Source organism: Haliotis rubra, unplaced genomic scaffold (genome assembly GCF_003918875.1).
Source record: "Haliotis rubra isolate DU_JTF1 unplaced genomic scaffold, ASM391887v1 Scf16, whole genome shotgun sequence".
Classification (NCBI taxonomy): Eukaryota; Metazoa; Mollusca; class Gastropoda; order Lepetellida; family Haliotidae; genus Haliotis; species Haliotis rubra.
The window spans coordinates 214424-238765 of record NW_025765558.1 but is presented as its reverse complement, the minus strand read 5'-3'; the positions used below and the strand labels follow the sequence as shown (position 1 = coordinate 238765).

The window sequence follows — 24342 nt, the reverse complement described above, 5'->3', positions numbered from 1 at the left end:
GTTTTGTAAATATTTTATTAAAAAATATAGTTACAACTGTCGTAGGATTTAAAATGGACATTTAAATGCTTATATGTACCCCAAGGAGGACTTTCTTCAAAGAATTCATAACCTCTACAGGTTTGTATATGTTGCAAGGGGGTGCGGTGGGGTAGCCTAGTGGTTAAAGCGTTGGCTCGTCACGCCGAAGACCCGGTTTGAATCCCCACATGGGTACATTGTGTGAAGCCCATTTCTGGTGTCCCCCGCTGTGATATTGCTGGAATATTGCTAAAAGCGGCGTAAAACCAAACTCAGTCAGTCAGTATAAGTTGCAAGGGGTAGAGCCAAAAGGATCAACATGTGTAGAATTACACTGATGAAAGTCCATCTCTGATATCTAGTGAATACCCAGCCACTATCTGCCTGGAGAGAGGAAGGTGGGGGATCTGACACTCTGCATGAAGGGGAGAAAGTAAGGAATCTTTGGAATGGAGCCTGAGTGGGGTAAAATGTGTCATGGGCTCTCCGTGGGTTGGCACTCTAATGCCATCATTAGCCGAGACTTGTACAATCAACGAGACATGTACATGGACGTCACAATGTGATAGTCAGTATATATAAGTACAATGATCTTGAACATGACATTATAGCCCATTTCACCTTTTTTATCTTCAGTGTGCTGGTTTATGCTTACATATTATAGCCTTTTTTTCAATTGGTCCTTTCATCAGGCAAATATGATTCACCTCTACAAAGCCATCACATTCATTACAAACATAACAAGTTGTCAACCATATCAACATATCAAGTACTGATTGATTTGTCATATTCCAACTGGGAATATTTGGTGTCTTTCTTTGACGTTGACCTAAATATCGTCCTGTGAGCATGTTGAGATACAATATAGAACAAACTTTATGGATAACGACTTCATTTCGATACAGATTCTTCTACCGTTGTCAAGCAACTGCAACTGCTTAACAACGGTACAAGAATGTGTATCGAAATGTCGCACTCACGAATAAAGAAGTTGTTATCCATAAAGTTTGTTCTATATTGCACTTCCCAACTTCTAAAACACCATTCGATTCCCCACATGGGCACAATGTGTTAAACCCATTTTTCTGGTGTCCCCCGCCGTGATATTGCTGGAATATTGCTAAAAGCGGCGTAAAACTAAACTCAGTCAGTCAGTCAGTCTAAAACACCACTCAAAGAAGTCATGTTGAGATAAGTCCATGTGTTGCAGGCCCAGAAGGAGGTGAGTGAGCTGAAGGTGGCCATCCAGTGTCTGGAGAACCAGCACCGTCTGTCCCACGAGCTGATCCAGCAGAAGGACCAACAGCTGCAGACGGTCATCGGCACCCGGGAACAGCTGGAGAAGGACATGTCCAAACTTGGAGCCCATGTGCAGGCCATGGACGATCGCGATAAACACAAGGTGGGCTTGGTATCTACAGCTACTAGGGGCGGTGGGGTAGTCCAGCGGTTAAAACATTCGTTCGTCACACCGAAGACCCGGGTTCGATTCCCCACATGGGTACATTGTGTGAAGCCCATTTCTGGTGTCCCTCGTCGTGATGTTGCTGGAATGTTGCTAAAAGCAGCGTAAAACTAAACTCACTCACTACAACAACTAGCTTCTCACATACAGGAGTTTCATTTGGTTGGATGGCTGTTTACAAGCATCACGTAATTGAAATTGTGTGCAAAATGACACTATTGAAGTCAGTTGTATGTCTTTAATGGTGTTTATCATAGTGGTGATTTGATTACCTAGATAATGGCTAATTTTGCTAGCAAAAGGTAGGTATAGAAGTATGGCCTTGTGATGTCCTATATTGGTTACACTTGATATCCTGGCTGTAACCTCTCATCAAGTTGATTAACTGGATTGATTATTTTAAATACCAGGGTGCCAGCTATCACAAGAACCTTGAATCTGCCAAGACTGTAAATCGTGAGATGGCCAATACCCTTGAGGCAGTGATGGCGTCACATTCTCAGCTACAGACTCTGGTGGAGAACCTACAGGTTGAGCTGGGGAAGAGAGACACGCAGATCATGCAGTTCCGCAGTCAGAAGTATGTACTCACTATTTGTTGCATGCATTAACAGTTATTAATATGTGAGGGGCGGTGGGGTAGCCTAGTGGTTAAAGCGTTGGCTCGTCAAGCCGAAGACCCGGGTTCGAATCCCCACATGGGCACAATGTGTTAAGCCCATTTCTGGTGTCCCCCGCCGTGATATTGCTGGAATATTGCTAAAAGCGGCGTAAAACCAAACTCAGTCAGTCAGTATTAATATGTGATGACCGTCTCCGTGGTGTAATGGTTAGAGTGTCCGCCTGGGAAGCGGAAGGTCGCGGGTTCGAATCCTGGCCGGTACAACAAGGACTGGTCGGCTCGGAGTCAGCATAACACGTCTGAGTTGGGTATTCATGCTTAACTGCGGGCATGGTATCTCAGTGAGCTAGCACTATAAAACCAGCTTGAGTCTCGGCTTGTACAAGCAGCCACACATACACATACATGCACGTCGTAATATGAGCGAAATATTCTCAAGCACGATGTATACCTATTTCACCTCACCTATTAATACTTGATTAGACAAGGAGCAGTCATTTAGATGTGATGGCTTTGCTTTGTCCAACAGAAAAGAGACAGTAAAATGTTTACTGAGTATATTGGTTGCTTTGGTGGCTTAAGTTTAGTAAGGATCATTTCGTTGCTATGGTAACAGGAACAAGGACCAGGAAGAGATGAGGTTAGAGATGAAGAACTTTGAAAGCAAGATGTCCTCCCTGCGTGAGGAGCTGAGGAAGGAGAGGGACAAATCCTTGAAGAAAAATTCCAAGGATCTAGGAGAGGTATGACTCAACTGTTACTGACCACAATCATTAACTCAAGTGTCCTGTTATAAAGTTGTATAAGGCTTGCACCAGTACTCATTGTCTTCTTCTCTACTTGGTTAAGTGACCGCCTCCGTGGTATAGTGGTTAGAGCGTCCGCCCGGAGAGCGGAAGGTCGCGGGTTTGATCCCCGACCGCGTCATACCCAAAAATGGTACTTGTAGGCAGTGTATGAATTAGCCTTAAGAACTCAATGACCAGGAGAGCTAGTATCACAAAAGACTAGGTCACATCACGCTGTACTAGCCATGTAAAGGTGTGGGATTTCCACGAGAACACACACTATAACCATCATATATCAGTCTGGTACTTGTTGGTCCCTGCCTGGCGCTCAGCATTAATGGGTACAACAAGGACTGGTCGGCTCAGAGTCAGTATAATGTGTCTGAGTGGGGTATTCATGCTTCACTGCGGCATGGTATCTCAGTGGGCTAGCACTATAAAACCAGCTTCAGTCTGGGCTAGTACAAGCAGCCGCACATACACATACACCCGCATGCACATCGTCATATGAGCGAAATATTCTCAAGTACGACGTTAAATCCAATTTCACCTCACCTCACTTGGTTAAGTGTGTTTAATGGTCCTTCGTAACTTGCAGTCTGTCTGTCTGAGGAGCGCTTTGATCTGTAGATACATCATACTAAAAGATTATAAAGATGCTACTCAGTGATTCCCTGCCAGGCCATTGGCATTCTGTAGATAACACAAGGACTGGTCTGCTCAGAGGCACTGTACTCGGTCAGTCTGTGAACCCCATTCCTTGTGTCCCCCAACGTGATATTGCTGGAATAATGCTATAAATGGCAAAATAAGCAACTTACTCTCTCAGTCTCTTTTTCTGTTGAGTTGATTCTGTGATTAAACCATCATTTCCTAGAGTGGCCTGAGGCATGAGTTCAATTTCTCTGCTTGGATGTGGTTTGTGAAGCCAGTTAAGGTGTCCTTTGCTGCGAATTTACTGGTATATTACTAAAAGCATTAACACTACTATTATCCACATTCATTCAACATTTCCTCCTTCAGATTAAGAAACAAAATGAAAGCTTATCATCTCGTAACATGGAACTAGTGAGGACAAATACAGAACTGCGACATCGGGTGAATGAGTCTGATCATACACACAAGGAACTTACACAGAAACTGGTGGATCAGAGACGCAAGACTGAGTACTTGAACAAGGCCAAAAAACAACTGGAGGAAAACCTGGCCAAGATGAAGGTAGGTCAAGGTCACATGTCAAGGTCACACTTTCTATTGAGTGGATTTTCATAACACTGTAGATGTTATTGATAAACAGTTGATTGAAAAGTTTGGTGTTGTATGCAGTGTATGAATTAGCCTTAAGAACTCAATGACCAGGAGAGCTAGTATCACAAAAGGCTAGGTCACATCACACTCTACTAGCCATGTAAAGGTGTGGGATTTCCACGAGAACACACACTATAACCATCATATAGCAGTCTAAGTAAACTTAGGCTCAGATTATTCGTTACACTGCTATACAAAACTATAGTCTAACGAAACCTAGTAGAAGGTCGCGTCAGCTAACCTTTTGACTGACCAATCAGAACACAGCTTACCAAATCGCGAAAGTTAACATTCGCTCTTACCGTTTGAACCTTTACCTCAAAAACTCGAACAATTCCGAATGATATTTTCCGCTCGATCACTTCCGAGTGATACACGCAATGCGTAAACAGTCGCTGAAAATAGCGTTTTTGTCAATATTCAAGGATGTTATCTTGCGAAAATATAAGCAAATAGTAACCATGTCATTAGAAACCCATAAGCGTATATACTGCAGGTCAAATATTTGTGTTTTATGCAGACTTTTGTTTATTGATAGATCAGTGTCAGTGACCAGGGAAGAGAAAATCCAAAAAACGTTTTGTAAGTCCCGCCAAACCCTAACAAGTAGTCGTTGTCTGATTGGTTCAATCCATTCGTCCGTCTCGCGTTTGATTGGACGGTCATAGGTCGCTCAAAGGTTAGCTGACGCGACCTTCTACTAGGTTTTGTTAGACGCAGTATAGCAGTGTAACGAATATTACTGAGCCTAAGTTTACTTAGACTGCATCCTATATGGTCCTATGTTGTCTTGACACATTAGCCAACATAGGGATATGTAGTTTCCCACCCTGCAGGACGTTTTACATCCTCGATAATCTCCAGGGTATACGTTACGATCACTCTCCACTATACCCTGGATGCATCCACGGCTTGGGGCGATGATTTTATTACCTCCCTTGGCTGGCTTTTTATCCAGTCAGGTGCCTACACTGGGAAGTTGAGCGTACCAATCACTACTCACTTTCGCGTCTTAAATTATCTAACCATTTAAACTTGGCAACACAACTGATGCAGAGGTACTCTGAAAGAAGTAGAAGGAGTTCTTTCATATATTCTTTTTAAAGTTTCAGATCTGTGAATTTGTCTTTATTATTTCCCCAAAAATCTGAGTGGCACTGCGAACAAATCTTTGCAACTGCGACCGCTATCTGTGTTGACACTGGCAAGCTCGGTTGTAACAGCAGCTTAGCTGATTGGCTACTGTGAGAATGCGGAGCCAGCCAAGGGAGGTAATAAAATCATCGCCCCGTGGATGCATCCAGGGTATAGTGGAGAGTGATCGTAACGTATACCCTGGAGATTATCGAGGATGGACGTTTTAAGAAGAGAGTAGGAACCCAGTTTAAATCTGCATGGATTTGGTCAAGAGAAAACCATCAAATTATAAATGGTCAAAGGCATTTGCACACTGTTTGCATTAATAGCTCATGCCAGTAGAAAAGACACACTTTGGATTTCCAACTGTAGTCAGTTTAGCTTCACCAAATTTTACTTGTCCAAATCATAAGTTGCTAGCAATTTGCTATCAGATCAGTGTCTATTTTAGAAAAGAAATTGTTGTATGAAATAAATGGTTTGTTTACCAGGATTGTGAGTTATGGTAATAGTAGTGTAGCCCGTGATAATGTCAGCAGGATTTCCAAAGATAGTCCTTGCTTTATTAACAACTGAATATTGTTCTTTTGATTATGTTATTTGTTTCACTTTTCCTTAAATGTGTGGAAATTATTTTAATGATAATAGTGACCAGTTTTATTTGACTATATCAGGTCTGTTTGGTCTTTCTACAGAGAAGTTGACCTAGTAAAACTAGTGAGCCGCCATCTTGTTCTCATGCACTTGGCATCTTTCTCTCAAACCTGGAGGTTGTGGCTTTACTTGTACTCTCGATCGCCTTGTTTAATGACAGAAGGAGGCAGTGGTTAATTATTGACTCACTGACCCACTCATCACACTGATAGCCAAGATTTAATTCCCCACATGGGCACAGTGTGCATGAAGCCAGTTCTTGGTGACCCATCCTTCAGGTGGCTGGTAATGTACTGAACTCAGCATAATCTTACTCACTCACCTAATTAAGCTTTTTAAGCCCATATTAAAAACAATTCAGGAATGTTTGAATTAAAGTTGAATGTATATTGTCTTTACACAGTGATTCCCAATTTTGAAAGTGTTTTTGTACAGTAAACTTTGTTTATAATGAACACGCATATTTATAACGAACTGAATGAAAAAATAACTATTTTTCCTTATCCTGACTCATGCTTATTGCTTGTCTTCTTCTTCTTGCGAACATAGTGGAACATGTGTATCTCCCAATTGAAGTTGCCTTCAATAAAAAATCACTAATTAGTACTCACCACGAGTTACCTCCCTTCCACAAGCTCGGGAACGAGGGCGCCACCTCAACCCATGTGCCTCACTCTCTCCTTCTTCGCCCAGTGAGCTGGACGTGAGAGCACCTGTGTCTCCCGACACACTATATCCTTTATTTATATTTAGTTTAGTACCTCTTATATTCAGTTATAGAGGTGTAACTAGTATCCTTATTCAACTTGCATTGATTATTAGTCGTGTTTCTGCTGTTTTATTCACGGTTCGCCGTGTTTGTTCAGCAGTTTACGCTAATGAGAATCTGCACAGGTTGTAAACTACGTTATTCCGCTACCGATCCACATTTAAAATGCCCTAGTTGCATTACTCCATGTTCTATTGTTTCTCGTTGTAAATTATGTATTAATTTACCAATTTCTGCCTTTGATAAATATTTATGTTCCGTTTTGAGACGGAAGGCAGATAAATCTCGCAAACAATCTTCAGTCATGGCTAATAGATCGGAAGCTAATATACCCTGTCAACTGTTGACTGACGACCCGCCACCGGCTGGTGGCCTGCCTGAGTTTCCCTCGGGGGATAAGCGTGGGACACAGTCCGCTATGTCCAAGAAGCAACCTGCATCTCAAGACATTCCGTCTTCACAGTCTAAGACTAGGAAAGCGTCCACATCATCTCAACGTACGCTTCCAACCCCCAGGTCCACAGCTTCGTCAAAAGGGAAATCTACGAAAGCTACAAATAATTTTGCCTCCGATATTCTACCTGTCTCAGAATTATGTTTATATGATGATGACATTCCGATTATCATTCCAGATGTACGTCATAAGAAACGTCCAGTATCTGCTACCATCACTACAGCGCAGATCAACACGCAACCAGAGATGCCTACGCTGACGCCGGAGTTTATGATTGAGGGTCCCGTCACTTTCACAGAGAGGCCACCCTCAACGCCAGCGCAGACCGTCCCAGACGACCTGGTCAACCAAATCATGAGACTGATGGAGGACCGTTACGGTTTACAGAGGCCCCAGAGCCCAACCCATAATAAGTCATACAGGGCCCCAGAGCCCGCCTTGGCTTCGCGTAGGGCCCCAGAGCCCACAAACGCGCCTCCGCGAAGGGCAACCCAGCCCGTAGCGATCACTTCGCAAAGGAAGTCCCAGGCCGCCTCTGCGAAGGAGCTAGATCCTCTCCAGTTGCGAGGGACATCGCGGAAAAGGAGCGCTTCGCCGAGCCCACACCCTGTAGAACACAGACGTCGTTCGCGGAGCAAGCGCTCATATGTCGATTTGGACACTGACTCGATACATTCGCGAAGGTCGCGAAGGCTTAGTGGGTTCAAATCTACCTCGCCCAGAAGATCTAGAAGAGCTTCGCGAAGTCCCCAGCGTTCACCGAGGATGTCTCCTCCAAGGTCTCCTTACACTAGCCACTCGTCAGTCCGTTCACCACAGTCCTCTCAAAGATCTTCCTACAGATCTAGGACTCCGACATGTGACCCTACGTCAGAAGAGGAAGAAGGTATCATTTTCTCAGATGCTAAGATTAGATACTGGATGGTGAATGAGTTACAACTTGCTTCCCCATTGAAGAACGAGAATTCAACTCAGACTTACCTGATGAAGGATGATGATGTAGACAATATCACCTTACCTCCTATTGACCCGATTGCAGCGGTACCAGCTAATCTGGATACAGCCTGTTCCAAATCTTCGAAAGTCCAATCTACACATTTCCCGGTCTTCAATGCCAAGAAATTTGCTGGACACAATATGGACCCCTTTTTCAAGGCCCAGGATATTGATGACAACTTTAAATTAATCAGTGATGCCAAGTCCAGAAGTTACAGAGTAGACGATCGCAAATTGGCCCAATTAGATACCATCTCCAGGAGAATGTTCTTTGGATTGAATAGATCTAGAACTATTAATGAAACTCTTATCACCAAGTTCAAGAATTCTACAGAGGAGGAAGATAGAATGATCTACTCAGCTCTACTCATGCAGAAAAGAGACCACCAATTTCTTACAGAGCACCTGTCAGCGCTTACTGAAACTACTACCATGGCTCGTCGGCAAGGGTTACTAGCCTCCTGCTCTTGGGATAAGCAATTCACAGAATCTCTATACTCAGCTCCATGGTCATCGCCCTTACTGTTTGGTGGCAACATAGACAAGGTCTCCAAAGAAGTATCTAAAGACTCGAGAGAGGTACTTATGATCAGATCCATGGATACCTTAGCGAACGTCATTAAACAGTCAGCACAGAGATACTCGGGCAAGTCTAAGTTTTCGGGGCTACAGAAAGCAAGGGACAAGAAATTAGCCGCAGCTAAAGATCCCAAGGATTCTTTTCGTCGCCCATACAGCAAATTTAGGGGATGATCAGCTAGAGGCAGATCATCCAGAGGTGGCCGTGGATTTAGACGATGAAATTCAGGTTCGGAACGACTGGAGTCTTCCACCCCCAGCCGTTCCAGTACAACCTTCTCAAGTGGGTGGACGCCCTTCAGCTGCACTGGGAAAACTGGGGAATACTACAAGATCCATATGTATCCAACATCCTACAGCACGGATATCTAATACAACTTAAGGCCAAGCCTCCGTTAACAGTCACCCCCACAGGGTTCAACGTTCAACCGGCTCAACTACCTATGTTAAGAGAAACAGTAGCTACTCTGCTAAACAAACAGGCCTTAGAAGTTCTGGATCAACAAAACATCGTACCAGGTTTCTACTCCCCAGTTTTCCTAGTGCCGAAGAAAAATTCCAAGGAGAAGTTTCGCCTCATATACAACATGAGCATCTTCAACAGAGAATATCTATGCAAACCACCAACGCTTCGCGATGATACACTTACCGCTACTTCGCATTTAATTCGTCCCCAAAGATTACATGGCCAGCATAGATTTGCAAGACGATATCTACACATTCGATTCATCCCAACTCAAGGAAATATCTAAGATTTATCCTAGACGGGAAACATTACCAATGGAAGGTTCTTCCATTCGGAATCACATCGGCCCCCTTGGGTATTCACAAGAGTGACCAAGCCTATTGTCTCATACCTACATCGTCAAGGTCTTCGCAGCGCTTTTTACCTAGACGATGGTATACAAGTGGATCCAGATCCACAGCGTCTCAGACTACAGCTGAACTTTATAATCAAGCTACTAACTCAATTAGGATGGTTAGTAAATCTACTCAAGTCAGACCTAGAACCAACGCAGGATCTGCAATTTCTAGGTATACGATTTCTAACAGCTCAGAATCGTATTGTAGTCCCGGAGGACAGATGGATCAAGATCCAACAACTTATTCCTCAAGCCCTACTCTCTCCGTTACCACTACGACAGTGGCAGAGCCTGTTGGGACTACTCACATCAGCTCAAGACTTGACAGTCAGAGGCAGGCTTCAATTACGTCCGTTACAAGTCCTCATCAATGCTCATCTCGAGGACCCTCTACCATTCAGTCTACCAGATTATGTCAAACCACATCTACTCTGGTGGACCAAGAGATTGAATGTTTGCGCGAGGCGCCTCCTTAGTAGAGCCGAATCAACTCACATCTCTACGTGACGCACGCCACTACAAGGTTGGGGAGCCCACCTTGCCGGCAGGACAGCCAGCCAGGCCTATGGAGCAATCAAGAGAGCAAATGTCACATAAATCTGCTAGAGATGCAAGCGGTCATAAATGCCATAAGTCACTGGAGCAACCTACTACAGAACGCTCAGTTGATGGTTCACACAGACAATTCAACAGTGGCGTTTTATGTGAACAAACAAGGTTCAACAAGGTCACAGAACCTACTGACTCGATGTTTCAGACTGTTCGATCTAATCGACAATCTAAACATACACGCCAGAGCTTGCCACATTCCAGGAGCAAAGAATGTATTAGCAGACGCCTCTCTCTCGGCCACACCAACCGTCGCCGACAGAATGGATGCTCCACACAGAGATATTCAATCAAATAATCATGGAAATAGGATCTCCTCTGATAGACCTATTCACCACTGATTCAACAAGCAACTGACAACATTCAGATCGCCAGTTCCAGACCCACTAGCATGGGCAACGGACGCACTAAGCATATCGTGGAGGGACTCAACGCTGCACGCTTTCCGCCTCCAGCGCAATCCCACAAGTCTTACAGAAAATCAGTCAAACGCAGAGCCTCCATCTGATTTTGGTCGCTCTACTGGCTAGCTTTGTAGAACTTGGTTTCCAGATCTCATTCAAGAAATCGGAAAACCAATTCTTCAGCTCCCACAACGCGCCAATCTATTGATACATCCGCACACCAAACAAGTGCACGAAACACCAGAAGCATTCCAACTTCACGTATGGATTGTATCAAGACATGTCTGAATAAGAGAGGTTATTCTGCCAGAGCGGCTAAAGCGGTCACGCTTGCACTAATGAACTCAACTCGTAACTTATACGATGACAAATGGCACAGTTTTGTCAATTACGCTGCTAAGAAAGGATTTACAGCCAGATATGCTACACATCCTCAAGTGGCAGATTTCTTATGTTATCTACGTCAAACTAAGAATCTAAAAGGCTCAACTTTTTCCACTTATCTTGCAGCTATAAGTTCTGTCATAACTATGAGAACGGGCGTCAAGTTAACAAAAACACCAGAGTTACTCGCTTTGTTACGAGCGTTCCCGTTGGAGGATCAGAAACGGAAGTTTCACGCTCCAGCCTGGGATCGAAATATAGTGCTCCAACACCTCACTAGTGAGGCTAATGAACCATTGCTATCCACATCGTTTGAATCACTGACCCACAAAACCTTGTTCCTGTTAGCACTAGCTACGGCCGCCAGGATGTCAGAGATTCACGCACTGGATTACGAGAGAACACGCTTTGATGATATTCATAACATCGCTCATCTGGGACTTCACTGGGATTTTATAGCAAAAAACCAACTGCCAGGTCAACCAGACAGATTTTTCCACGTCCCAGCTCTCTCATCCATACTTGGACCGCATGATACAATGGATCTATCACTATGCCCAGTAAGAGCACTGAAAATATATCTCCAACGATCCGAACAGAGGAGGTAAAAATTCAAGAGATTATTTATTCCTCTATCAACAGCTACGCAGACTGAAGTCTCACGTACTACTATCTCCATTTGGATCAGAACTGTCATACTACGTGCCTACAAGGCTGCAGGACTCGACCCTCCAAGAGCTTCTAATCCTCACGAAATTAGAGCTCTAGCCTCAACTCTCGCTCTACATGGGAATTGCTCGTTGAATACCATAATGGAGGGATGTTTCTGGAGATCCGATATGGTGTTTGCCAACCACTATCTGAGAGATATCACCACCGAGGACGTCTCAGGTATACACCATTTCGGTCCCATGGTCCTCACTCAACAGTTGACAGTTCCACGGAGAAGATAAGTCTATCTTACAGATTATACTTATCTGATAACAGTACTAATAGCTACATGCTATCTATATATTTTGCTTAAGTTTAATTTATTTTCTTAAGCTCAGTACTATGGTTTTTATATCATACTGTATATAAGCTTTCAACTCCTAGGAGTTTTGCTATTATATATATGTTCAGCTTAAGTTTCATCAATCCTTAAGCTCAGTCATATGGTCATATTCATAAATGTATTAGCTAACAAACTCTAAGGAGTTGGTTACTATTATACAGCTTAAGTTATAATTATATCTTAAGCACAGTACTATACTATTATAGCTTAAATATATGCATATCTTAAGCTTAATACTTTGGTTCATTTTTAAAAGTATCCACTATAAACTCACAGAAGTTTATACTATCACATTAATAGCTTCAGCTTACATTAATGTTGTATATACTTTTATCATATTCAGTAAATTGTAATAACCTTTATATGGCAGCTGATAAGTTAAGCAGCAGGAATTCATCAGTTCAGTGCCTTTATGAAGTTCCCATAGGGTTATTACAATCATCACAGTTCAAATCGCTAATTATTAAAATCCAAAGTATATATATTCCCACCTCCTTTTCCGTCGGATTCTACAAGCAATAAGCATGAGTCAGGATAAGGAAAAATATGAAATTTTTAGAGTAAAATTAATATTTTATACTTATCCTGACTCATGAGGTAAGCCCTCCCCTCCTCCCCACTTAACACTTTGGATTTCTTCGGAAAAATAAAGTGTCAGGCTCGAAACAAAAGGAGAGAGTGAGGCACATGGGTTGAGGTGGCGCCCTCGTTCCCGCGCTTGTGGAAGGGAGGTAACTCGTGGTGAGTACTAATTAGTGATTTTTTATTGAAGGGAACTTCAATTGGGAGATACACGTGTTCCACTATGTTCGCAAGAAGAAGAAGACAAGCAATAAGCATGAGAATAAGTATAAAATATTAATTTTACTCTAAAAATTTCATATTCATTTGACACCTTTCACTTGATGTATATATTAGAAAAAATGCATATAACTTACAACGAATATAACTAAAATTTGTTGTCTCTTGAGTTTGTTATATCAATAGTTTACTTTATTATATGACATATTTGTTATTGTTTGAATATTGTGGTTTGTCAACAAATCATTTCCTTGTGAGGATTTTGAGATAGCTAAGATCTCCATCACTGTTTACTGACAAAGGTGTTCTAAACTGAGGATTGGATGGTCTGCGCTTGTGACATGGCTCAGACTGTATTCATCATAGCTCATACTGTCAGTGTCTGGTTTGCTAGATCTAAGCTTAAATTGGCAGCTTTGATATAACTTCTTTGAGTGGCATTTTAGAAGTTGGGAAGTACAATATAGAACAAACTTTATGGATAACAACTTCTTTAGTCGTGAGTGCGACATTTCGATACAGATTCTTGTACCATTGTCAAGCAACTGCACCTGCTTGACAACAGTACAAGAATCTGTATCGAAATGTCGCACTCACGAATAAAAAGAAGTTGTTATCCATGAAGTTTGTTCTATATTAGCATTGATATACCTGGAATATTGCAACGTTAAACAAAGGTCCTGGATAGAGTAGGTCCTTAATTGCCATGTTTGTCAGGAAGAAGCTACTAAAATGGGAATTAGGTGGTCTTGGGAGCTGCTGTTTAGGACTGGTACACAAGGAGGACACAGGCTGACTATTTAGAGGTCATATCCTAGTCAGGGGCGGTGGGGTAGTCTAGTGGTTGAAGCGTTGGCGTTGGCTCACGCCGAAGACCCGGGTTTGAATCCCCACATGGAAGCCCATTTTTGGTGTCCCTCGCCCTGATATTGCTGGAATATTGCTAAAAGCGGCATAAAACTAAACTCAGTCCGTCATATCCTAGTCAACAGGCTGCCATTGTACAAAGCAATCTCAAGGCAGAGGTGTTCATATTTTCCCATATTTTACCCTAACATGGACTTGCAACAGTTGTAGCACTGAGGTTGCTTTGTACAGTGCCTCCCAGAACCAAGTGACACTGTACACCTTGCAGTGATCAGATGTAATACCAGTGACTACAGCATTGAACCTTATTTACTCACTCACTCACTCCTGTTCTGTGTGTTGTGAGACTGTGTGCAGTGCTTCTGTGTGAAGTGACTACTCGTAACCATGGTAACAGTGCTTAATCAGGAAAAATATGCTGACTTTAGAAAACTATAAGACAAAATATTATGGATGTCAACGTCTTCTTTATTGTATACACGTTTCTGGGCTTTTCCTTGCCGCTTCATCAGGTGAAAACTGTTTAAATCAGAACGGGTACAGACACAACATAACTGATATTAAACAAGCATGACAACTAACATGTGTCACTGGAAGATATGCTGGATTGTCATACAGGTCAAGAATTGGTGATGATGCTCTGTGTTTTTGAATTTTGTTATAGATCATAATCTTAATAGGAAATGTTGATTGACTTCTAAAATTACATGTATTAGAGACAGAATGTAGAATATATATTTCGTTCTTGATACCAGTTTATTGCGAAGTCCTCATAGATCCTTGCTATTTACTGGGTTGAGGTCTGTTTATAATGTCACATTTGTCCAATCGAGATGCTGTGTGAATTATCAGAATTTACTCTTGTTAAAATGCAACCCAAGCAATTATAATATGAGCTGAGTTTTGTAGTCACATGGCTGTAACACACTGAAGACAGGTCAGGTTTAGGTGTCCCGACATAGAGACCATTTCAAAATACTGATGGTAGTATGGAAAGGTTTGCAGGTACTGTACCTGTAGGATGGGACGCCATGTATGATGTGTTGGGTATCTGTATTGCAGTCAGTGAGGCAGGACATCGACCATCTGGAGCGTATTAGAGACGAGTACATAAAACGTAATGAGACACAGGTAAGAATGTTATTTGCGGCTCAGCTTACAAGAAACTACACTAATTGTTTGATGGGCATTCTAGAAGTTGGTGACTCAAAAATGAAACATACAACTTTATGGATGACAACTTCTTATTTATTGCATAAAGCGACGATTTGATGTAGATTCTTACATTGTTATCAAGCTAAAAGAAACTACACACATTATTCTCAATCTCTGCATACTTATGAAACAGCAGAACAGGAGATGTTTTTCCTCAGATTTCAAAGTTTGCTAAAGCGTGTTCATTTAAACCTGAAGTCACTGAAGTCATACACTGAGTTATCCATCTACTCATTCAGCAAGCTGCTGTGAAGATCCATATTAGAATTGGTCTTCAGAAACCCAATCTTACCACAAGATTGGATGGTCAGGCTCGCTTTCTTGGTTGGCACTTGCCATTATATCCCAATTGCATAGATCGATGCTACTGATGGCGATCACTGGATTATCTGGTCCAGACAGCTTATTTACAGACTTTCGCCATATAGCTAGAATACTACTGAGTGTAGTGTTAACAAAACATTCAGCAAGCTGCTGTGACATGGCTGTTGGGTCCTTGTTCCAGGGGGAGACAATTCAGCTGTTCATGAATCAGATAGCCTCCCTTCAGGAGGAGATTGGGCAGCTTGCCATGGCACAGGCCAACACCAGTCAGCTTCTGCAGCAGAAAGAGGCTGCACTGGAGAAGGAGAAGCACATCCGAGATGACATCAAGAAGAAGTACCATGTGAGAGAGAGGGAGAGAATGTGGTAGTGTCATGTCATGTGGGGGAGTCTGAACGGCATCATGAGAGAGGAGGGTGTCATTGTATGGGAGTGTTTTAATAGCGTCGTGAGAGAGGGGGATTTCATAGAGTGATGAGAATCTTAATTGTATCACGAGAGAGGGGGATTTCATAGAGTGATGGGAGTCATAATGGTATCACAAGAAAGGGGGATTTCATAGAGTGATGGGAATCTTAATGGTATCACGAGAGAGGGGGATTTCATAGAGTGATGGGAGTCATAATGGTATCACTAGAGAGGGGGATTTCATAGAGTGATGGGAGTTTTAATGGTATCGCGAGAGAGAGGGATTTCATAGAGTGATGGGAGTCTTAATGGTATCATGAGAGAGCGAGGGATTTCATAGAGTGATGGGAGTCTTAATGGTCTTTCATAATGGGAGTCATAATGGCATCACGAGAGGGATTTCATAGAGTGATGGGAGTCTTAATGGTATCACTGAGAGAGAGGGGGATTTCATAGAGTGATGGGAGTCTTAATGGTATCACGAGAGAGGGGATTTGATAGAGTGATGGGAGTCTTAATGGTATCAAGAGAGAGAGAGGATTGGCATCACGAGATAGAGAGTGATGGGAGTCTTAATGGTATCACGATGAGAGAGGGATTTGATAGAGTGATGGGAGTCTTAATGGTATCACGAGAGAGGGGGATTTGATAGAGTGATGGGAGTCTTAATGGTATCACAAGAGAGGGATTTGATAGAGTGATGGGAGTCTTAATGGTATCATAGAGAGAGGATTTGATAGAGTGATGGGAGTCTTAATGGTATCATGAGAGAGGGATTTCATAGAGTGATGGGAGTCTTAATGGTATCATGAGAGAGAGGATTTCATAGAGTGATGGGAGTCTTAATGGTATCACGAGAGAGGGGGATTTGATAGAGTGATGGGAGTCTTAATGGTATCACGAGAGAGGGATTTGATAGAGTGATGGGAGTCTTAATGGTATCATATGAGAGAGGGATTTGATAGAGTGATGGGAGTCTTAATGGTATCACGAGAGAGAGGGATTTGATAGAGTGATGGGAGTCTTAATGGTATCATATGAGAGAGGGATTTGATAGAGTGATGGGAGTCTTAATGGTATCACGAGAGAGGGATTTCATAGAGTGATGGGAGTCTTAATGGTATCACGAGAGAGAGGGATTTGATAGAGTGATGGGAGTCTTAATGGTATCATGAGAGAGAGGGAGAGGGATAGAGTGATGGGAGTCTTAATGGTATCATATGAGAGAGATTTGATAGAGTGATGGGAGTCTTAATGGTATCACGAGAGAGGGATTTCATAGAGTGATGGGAGTCTTAATGGTATCATGAGAGAGAGGGATTTGATAGAGTGATGGGAGTCTTAATGGTATCACGAGAGAGAGGGATTTCATAGAGTGATGGGAGTCTTAATGGTATCACGAGAGAGAGGGATTTCATAGAGTGATGGGAGTCTTAATGGTATCACGAGAGAGAGGGATTTCATAGAGTGATGGGAGTCTTAATGGTATCACTAGAGAGGGATTTCATGAGTGGGAGTCTTAATGGTATCATGAGAGAGAGGGATTTCATAGAGTGATGGGAGTCTTAATGGTATCATGAGAGAGAGGGATTTGATAGACTGATGGGAGTCTTAATGGTATCATGAGAGAGAGGGATTTGATAGAGTGATGGGAGTCTTAATGGCATCACGAGAGAGAGGGATTTGATAGAGTGATGGGAGTCTTAATGGTATCATGAGAGAGAGGGATTTCATAGAGTGATGGGAGTCTTAATGGTATCACGAGAGAGGGGGATTTCATAGAGTGATGGGAGTCTTAATGGTATCACTAGAGAGGGGGATTTCATAGAGTGATGGGAGACTTAATGGTATCACGAGAGAGAGGGATTTCATAGAGTGATGGGAGTCTTAATGGTATCACGAGAGAGAGGGGATTTGATAGAGTGATGGGAGTCTTAATGGTATCACGAGAGAGAGGGATTTGATAGAGTGATGGGAGTCTTAATGGTATCATGAGAGAGAGGGATTTGATAGAGTGATGGGAGTCTTAATGGTATCACGAGAGAGGAGGATTTCGTAGTTAGGCGAAAAATTAATAGTGTCAAGAGAAGGGGGATATTGGAGAGTGAGGAAGTCTCAATAGTGTTATGAGAGGGGATGTTGTAGAGTAGTCTGAATGGTGTTATGTGAAACTTGAATGTGTCCCGTGCCTGTCCCTTTCTAATTGTTTAGAATGACTGAAATTGTTTAGGATAGCTGAACAATGTACCATGCCATGATCGGGTAAACTGTGAATTTATTCACTTTTAACATGTTCAAAGCTAAATAAAATCAAAAATGATTAAGTAGCACAGAATTTATTTGTATATGAAAGGGTAAATGTCAAGATGGTCCTTTGTTGGATTGTGCCCTCATGCCAAAATGTGAAGATTTAGGGTCCCGATTTAACTTCAGGAATGAACCTCTAATAGAAACTTAATTTAAAACACTGTTTTCAGAAAAATATTGGGTTCAAAGTTGATACTGATAGTTCTTAGAAATAAAGAGCAAAACAAAACATTCAGTAATCACGAGGTCCAGGGTGTTAAAGAAAGTGGGAATACAAACTACAAACACTTGTGTCGCACTCATGGTTGTAAAAGTTCATTCCTTGCGGATATCTTCTGAATTCATTATTTTGTGTTGTGTTTGACCTCGGATAACTCAGATACGTATTTAGGTAGATCCCTTTGACTTCAACACATCTGTGTTTGAATGTCCATGTAATGAAGTGAACAATCCATGTGCTAGGCTGACCATAAGGTTTGTGAAGTAAGGGTTCCACCAGTGATTCTTGTCCACTAGAAGTGATCTGCCTCCACAGGAAACCCGCAAGCGAGAGGAGTCAGTGTCCCGAAGGAAGAAGGATGCAGAGGTGAGACTGAAGGATGCTCACTCAGAGAGTCTGGAGATCTCACAGCATCTTCAGGAGGCACACGAGTGGTTCAAGACTAAATTTGACAAACTACAGATCGAACTGGACATGTCCAGGTAATTAGCCAGAGTTCTCCACTGAGTTACACTGGGTGAGTCACCTTCCCCACCTCACACATGTGTCTAAATACCTGAAGCACTGGACGTGGTGCTGCTTAAATAATGCTGATGTAATGGTAAATTTGAACTTACTCACCTGGAGCAATTTACACTCGATGCCAATTGAAGCTCATTACATTTGGTTCCAGGAAAACCCAGGCCAAGTTAGAGGAGGCCAACACCATCCAGAGGGAACAGTTGGAGTCTGAGAGGTACCATGCCCAGGAGGCAGCAGTGAAGGCTCGGGACATGATTAAGGTGAGGACCTAGCACCATACATTCATCACATACAAACCTTCCCTAGACAGCAACACAAACCCCGGCATCACTGGCACCGCCTGGCTCTTAGCACTATATAAATGGAAAGGGATGTAACAAGGTCAACACACCAACATTCCAGGACAAATTCAGCAATGCTGTCTGTAAATACGCCCTGTATTTTAGGTTATCAGTTTCCTTGTTTCAGAGTTTATAGATTATTAGACCAATTCTGGCCTCACAGGGGTACATATGTTAAGATAGCCACCTGAGAGCCTGGGTGTCACGGATCAGTGGTTATACTATCAACCACTAGTTTCCATTGGCCCAGATTTTCTTTTTCAGACACCATGATACAGCTGTAACATTGACATTCACCTGGTACTCATGGCTGCTGACGTAGTGAAACAGAGACATCTCTATTATTACTGCTTTCAGGCAAGTCGTGAGACTATCGGTCGCCTCGCGGACTACGCAGACCAGGCTGAGACGGACACCAAGCAGCAGATGGCGAAACTGAAGGCCGAAGCCCAGACCGAGAGGGATGTCAATAAGTATGTGGAACTCAGGCACAAGAAATATAAAGTGAGCGTCCATCTTGGTTTAAGCATGCCATGCATTCAGACGTTGCTGTCGTCCTGGTTTGCTGAGGGACGAGGTTCTGTTAACATCATTGACAGTCTGGTTTGATTCTTGTCCCGCTGAGTTAATGGAAACATGTTCTTTTGCTCTGCCTGTATTTCCCAGCTTTCATTAATTGCTATGACTGACATGTTGAGAACTTGGCATGGTTCTGACTGATGCTTGACTGATAATACTGTTCCTATTCTACTCAATTTCATTAAGCAAATATGTTTTTAGGTTTACTTGTCTTATTCATGTCATTTTACATTATCCCTCAACCCATGTAGCATATATGTTGGCTAGTTTCAGAATTTGTTAAGAATATTTTCAAGACTTTATAACAGTGATGGCGCCTTTTGATACAAGATTTTGGCATTTGTAGCATTTTTTCACTCATAAAAAGCATTCAATATTGCTTGAGTCCTTTGCTCAGATATCATCCTAAAGGTATTGCCTCTTACTGTTATTGAATTTTTGTGGAAACAAAATCTACAGTGGTGAAAGTTAATGCTGAACTTTAGATAGGGGACCAGTGATCAAAGACACCTCTTTTACAGGATTAGAAATTTACACAAGTCTGAGCCACTAATCTTTAGGGTATCCAGAGGGCTGGTAGGCTTTTCCTCTATGGTGTCACTATCCAGGATAGAAGACGTGCTAGGTTAACATCTATGTCTGATATTTCATTGTGCAGAGTTACTGCCCTTAGTCATTCCAGGATCAGCTATTCAACAATAATCCGTCAGCACCAATTTGGTTTGTCAACAACCTGAGTTACAAGGGCCTCTCTGTGGGGTTGTGTGTGTGTCTGAGATAACTTGTCTATATCCTATTAGTTTTATATCCCAGCACTAATGATGATGCTTCAGTACTAACTATTATGATGTGTTAGTTGTCTATTGAATATTTATTGGCTCAGATAATTCCTGTTTGATCGTTCATTATTGTCTTTTTGGTCAGCTCTACTGAGATGATTGTTGCTTGATGTATACACATGGAAAAAAGTATTGCAACACCTATGATTTTTAACCCCCATGTGGTAATTTGTATTCATATTAAATAATACTTGTTTGATTATTTTGACACTTCAGGTGCACCATACATTGATTTTAGATATTACTTTAGCCAGATAGTAAGTTAAATTGGTGATTGCATAAGTTTCTTTGCTATTGTTAATGGTAACATAATGATGGCTCCTATGAAAAATATAGGTGTTGCAAGACTTTGTTCCATGTGTATATTGCATCAGTATCAACAAATACCAGCAATGATATCCGTGTGCATGTATATGCATGTGGTACATAATACACAGTTAGTTTCTCATGAGAAGCTTCTGTCTCTGTCTGGAACATGGAAGGTCGGTGGTTTAATCCCCTGGCCATGCCATACCATCATGCTGAAAGACATTAGAAAATGGTACTTGTTGATACTCAGCCTGGTTTGGGGCATTAAAGGATAACTCAAGGCTTTTTGCTTAAATGTTTATAAGGTCAAACTGGGAACAGTTCAAACTATTTATTTTTTCTTATCCTGACTCATGATCTTTTGCTTATCTCTCTTTTCTTTTCGAATGGTAGTGGAAACACTTGAATCCCTTGATGTGGCCAATTTTTTTTACATATAATACATAGTAGTTATTGCCAAATCCATACACAGCGTAATTTTGAAGAATAGGACCTAAATAAAAAGGATATAATGCCGTATACGGGACTCCAGTGCTCACCCAACCATCCACTTGGGCGAAAAGGGAGAGAGTGACAGGTGGGGCTGGTCGCATGGCTGTTTACGCGGGGAGAGGGAGGTAACTCGTGGGGGAGTGTATTTTTACGTCCGCTTCAGGAACTTCAAGGGATTCATGTGTTCCACTACCATTCGAAAAGAAAAGGGAGATAAGCAAAAGATCATGGATCAGGATAAGTATAAAAATATCAATTTTACTTGAAAAATTACGTTTGTCAAGATTACAGACATGCCTTGACAAACCCACCCTAAATCAGAATGGTGAAATGTTTTCATCTTCAAAGAAATACTTTCACCAAAAAAATACACCAATCAAAGAACCACTTGCATTTCGTCAACTCACAGTATAACGTGTGAACCAACACCAGTTCTTCAAGCAAGGTGTTTGAAGTGTGACCATATGTCTTGTATGTTCATGCGTAGGATCATTCTAAAAATATGACAGTTCTAACTGTTACTGTCATTAAAGTGCATTAACCTGGAACAGCTGATTATGTATGGCATTAAGTTGTAGAACTGTCATCTCTTACAAAACTTCAGGAATTTATACTTTGTTTCTGACATGTGTTCATTCATTATGTAAGGAATGTATTATCTAGAAGGGTAACAATATATGGAACCATCCATGTATTTCAGTTGTTTGTGCTGCAATAGTACTAAATCAGTTATGTTTAATTGCCGGGTAAGTCAGTGATATTGTTGATAGTATGCATGAAAGTTGGTAGTTTGGTAAGTCACCCGTGTTGACCATTGACAGAGGTCCCTGTCTTGTTCTTTAGGAAGCCAACGATAGCTACTTGGACGAGCTGATGATGCTGTTAGACTCCACATCAACAGAAGGAGATGTCAGCTGGCTGGCCTGACCTGACCTGACCTGAACCTCCAACACAACTGCCTTCACATTGCATTGATGACCTTCACCTTCCATTGATGACCTTCACTCTTGGATGCTCAAATATTTGTTAAAGCTGTTTTGGAAACAGTGAATATGGCAAGAAATTTATCTTTCGCAATATGATCTTGACTTGTAAAAATGTTTTCTTCAGTCATCATGCAAGTGCCATGGGTATTAGAGCTTCCAGGAGCTTCAGACATCTGCTTTAACTGATTGCAGCCCTGCTTCTCATTATTAAGGTATGTCTCCAGATGTAATGATATTAGAACATAGGAACTGTATGATATTGCTTGTAAGGTACTTGCAGTATTAGTCTTGGCTTTGAGAACAGTTATTTCCCTTAGGAGTGCCAGGATCTGCTGACAGTTTCCCAGATCTATCCCTGTGATCTGTGAGCACTCATCGTCATGCATCATACCAAGATGGTAATCTTTGAATCAGTCCAACTCATAAACATCATAAACCAAAGATTTTTCAATCTGCATTTAATATGTACCTTGTTGAATTTCCAGCTCGGCAGGTAAATAAGCAAAGTATTTTGTTGAAGACCTGTCCATGATATGTTTACATTTTCTTGTGTTTGTTATGAATTGTATATATTGTTAGGAGAGAGAGAAGAAATCCAGCTATGGACATGAATGATTGTTACAGGGTTGTATCTGTACTGCATGCACAAGTCTGCTGTATGCAGAATTATGTAGAGCAAGAATAGACTCGACAGGGTATCCATTGGGGCAGCGATTAAGTAATTCTACAGGGTACCCAGACAGTATTGGTAAGTCCCATGTTTCAGCCACTGAACATACAGACTATTGTTATTATTAGGTATATGACAATTTGCAGATTTGGTGGGTCTCACAAGACATGTATACAAAATCTTATAAGTATGTTTGTAATGACTGAAAATATATGTTCGCTCCAATGACTGATTTTATGGTGCCAATGCTAAATAATCTTTAAGCTGTTTCTCACTGATCCAAATGTACTACACACTGCATTTAAAAAAAAAAATGAATCCAATTGTGCCTATTTTGAAATTAAGTTTAATCTGTACCAACATATTCTCCTATTATTCCTGAAGAGGGCATGTTATAGTGTATGTAAAATACTGTGTTGAAAGAATGTACAAAAGTTCTAAAGTATTATTTAACTTGAGTGAAATTCACTGATTGTGTTTTATGGACCTCTGTTTAATGAATTTGTCTTCTTCACTTACCAGGGGCGGTGGGGTAGTCTAGTGGTTAAAGCGTTGGCTCGTCACGCCGAAGACCCGGGTTCGAATCCCCACATGGGTACAATGAGTGAAGCCCATTTCTGGTGTCCCCCGCCGTGATATTGCTGGAATATTGCTAAAAGCGGCGTAAAACCGAACTCAGTCAGTCAGTCTTCACTTACCAAGCACTTACATCCTTAGAAATGAACTCACCCGTGGTTGTCCTATGAGTTGAGTAACAGGATCAGATGGTCATACATGTCATCATTTCACAACTGTAAAAATAGATGCTCGTGATATCAAACACGGGATTGTCTGCAAACTCATTTATTTACAGAATGTCGACATAAACTGGAATATTGTGGAGTGCGACCACAAACCATTAATGAACTTTTTCACACAGAGCTTTAGGGACTCATTTTTAATCCAGACTTGTTTTCCTTGTTAAAGATGTGCGTGTACATTAGAAAGAGCTGTGTTTAAAAGAGGTGTATAAGACTTTGTGTGTGAAATGATGGAAATGTTGGTATTCAATTTCCGACTGTAGATGAGTATTTGTTTGTCATAGTTGTCAGTAGACATTCCATATGATATTACACATCAAGGTTCAGACTTGCTCAGACTGCTATATTGTCAATTTAAAAACTTATTTTTTTGTGGCTGAAAGACATATTTGATCAGTGCTTAGGCATTAAAAATGAAAAATATTTTATTACGTACATGACCAGTTTGAACCATGAGCTGCAATCAATAAATGGAACTTTATTTGAACTTAAGGTAAAAACATAGCACGGTACAGCTACAGATGTTATTCAGTATACTTTATTATTACATTTATA

At 41.6% G+C, this 24342-nt stretch overlaps 1 protein-coding gene across 1 annotated transcript in view; it reads left to right on the top strand.

Annotated features, from left to right (window-relative positions):
• Nucleotides 1-23472, top strand: part of LOC124271312 (coiled-coil domain-containing protein 150-like) — a gene marked incomplete at its 5' end in the record, with an annotated part of 52280 nt that extends 28808 nt beyond the window's left edge. Inside the window, 10 exons of the mRNA XM_046706408.1 lie at nt 1232-1423; nt 1897-2066; nt 2725-2851; nt 3920-4114; nt 14838-14906; nt 15496-15657; nt 18565-18731; nt 18923-19031; nt 19470-19616; nt 22175-23472. Coding sequence (XP_046562364.1) covers nt 1232-1423; nt 1897-2066; nt 2725-2851; nt 3920-4114; nt 14838-14906; nt 15496-15657; nt 18565-18731; nt 18923-19031; nt 19470-19616; nt 22175-22258 — 1422 coding nt within the window. The remainder of the gene's footprint in view (nt 1-1231; nt 1424-1896; nt 2067-2724; nt 2852-3919; nt 4115-14837; nt 14907-15495; nt 15658-18564; nt 18732-18922; nt 19032-19469; nt 19617-22174) is intronic.
• Nucleotides 23473-24342: the final 870 nt, after the last annotated feature.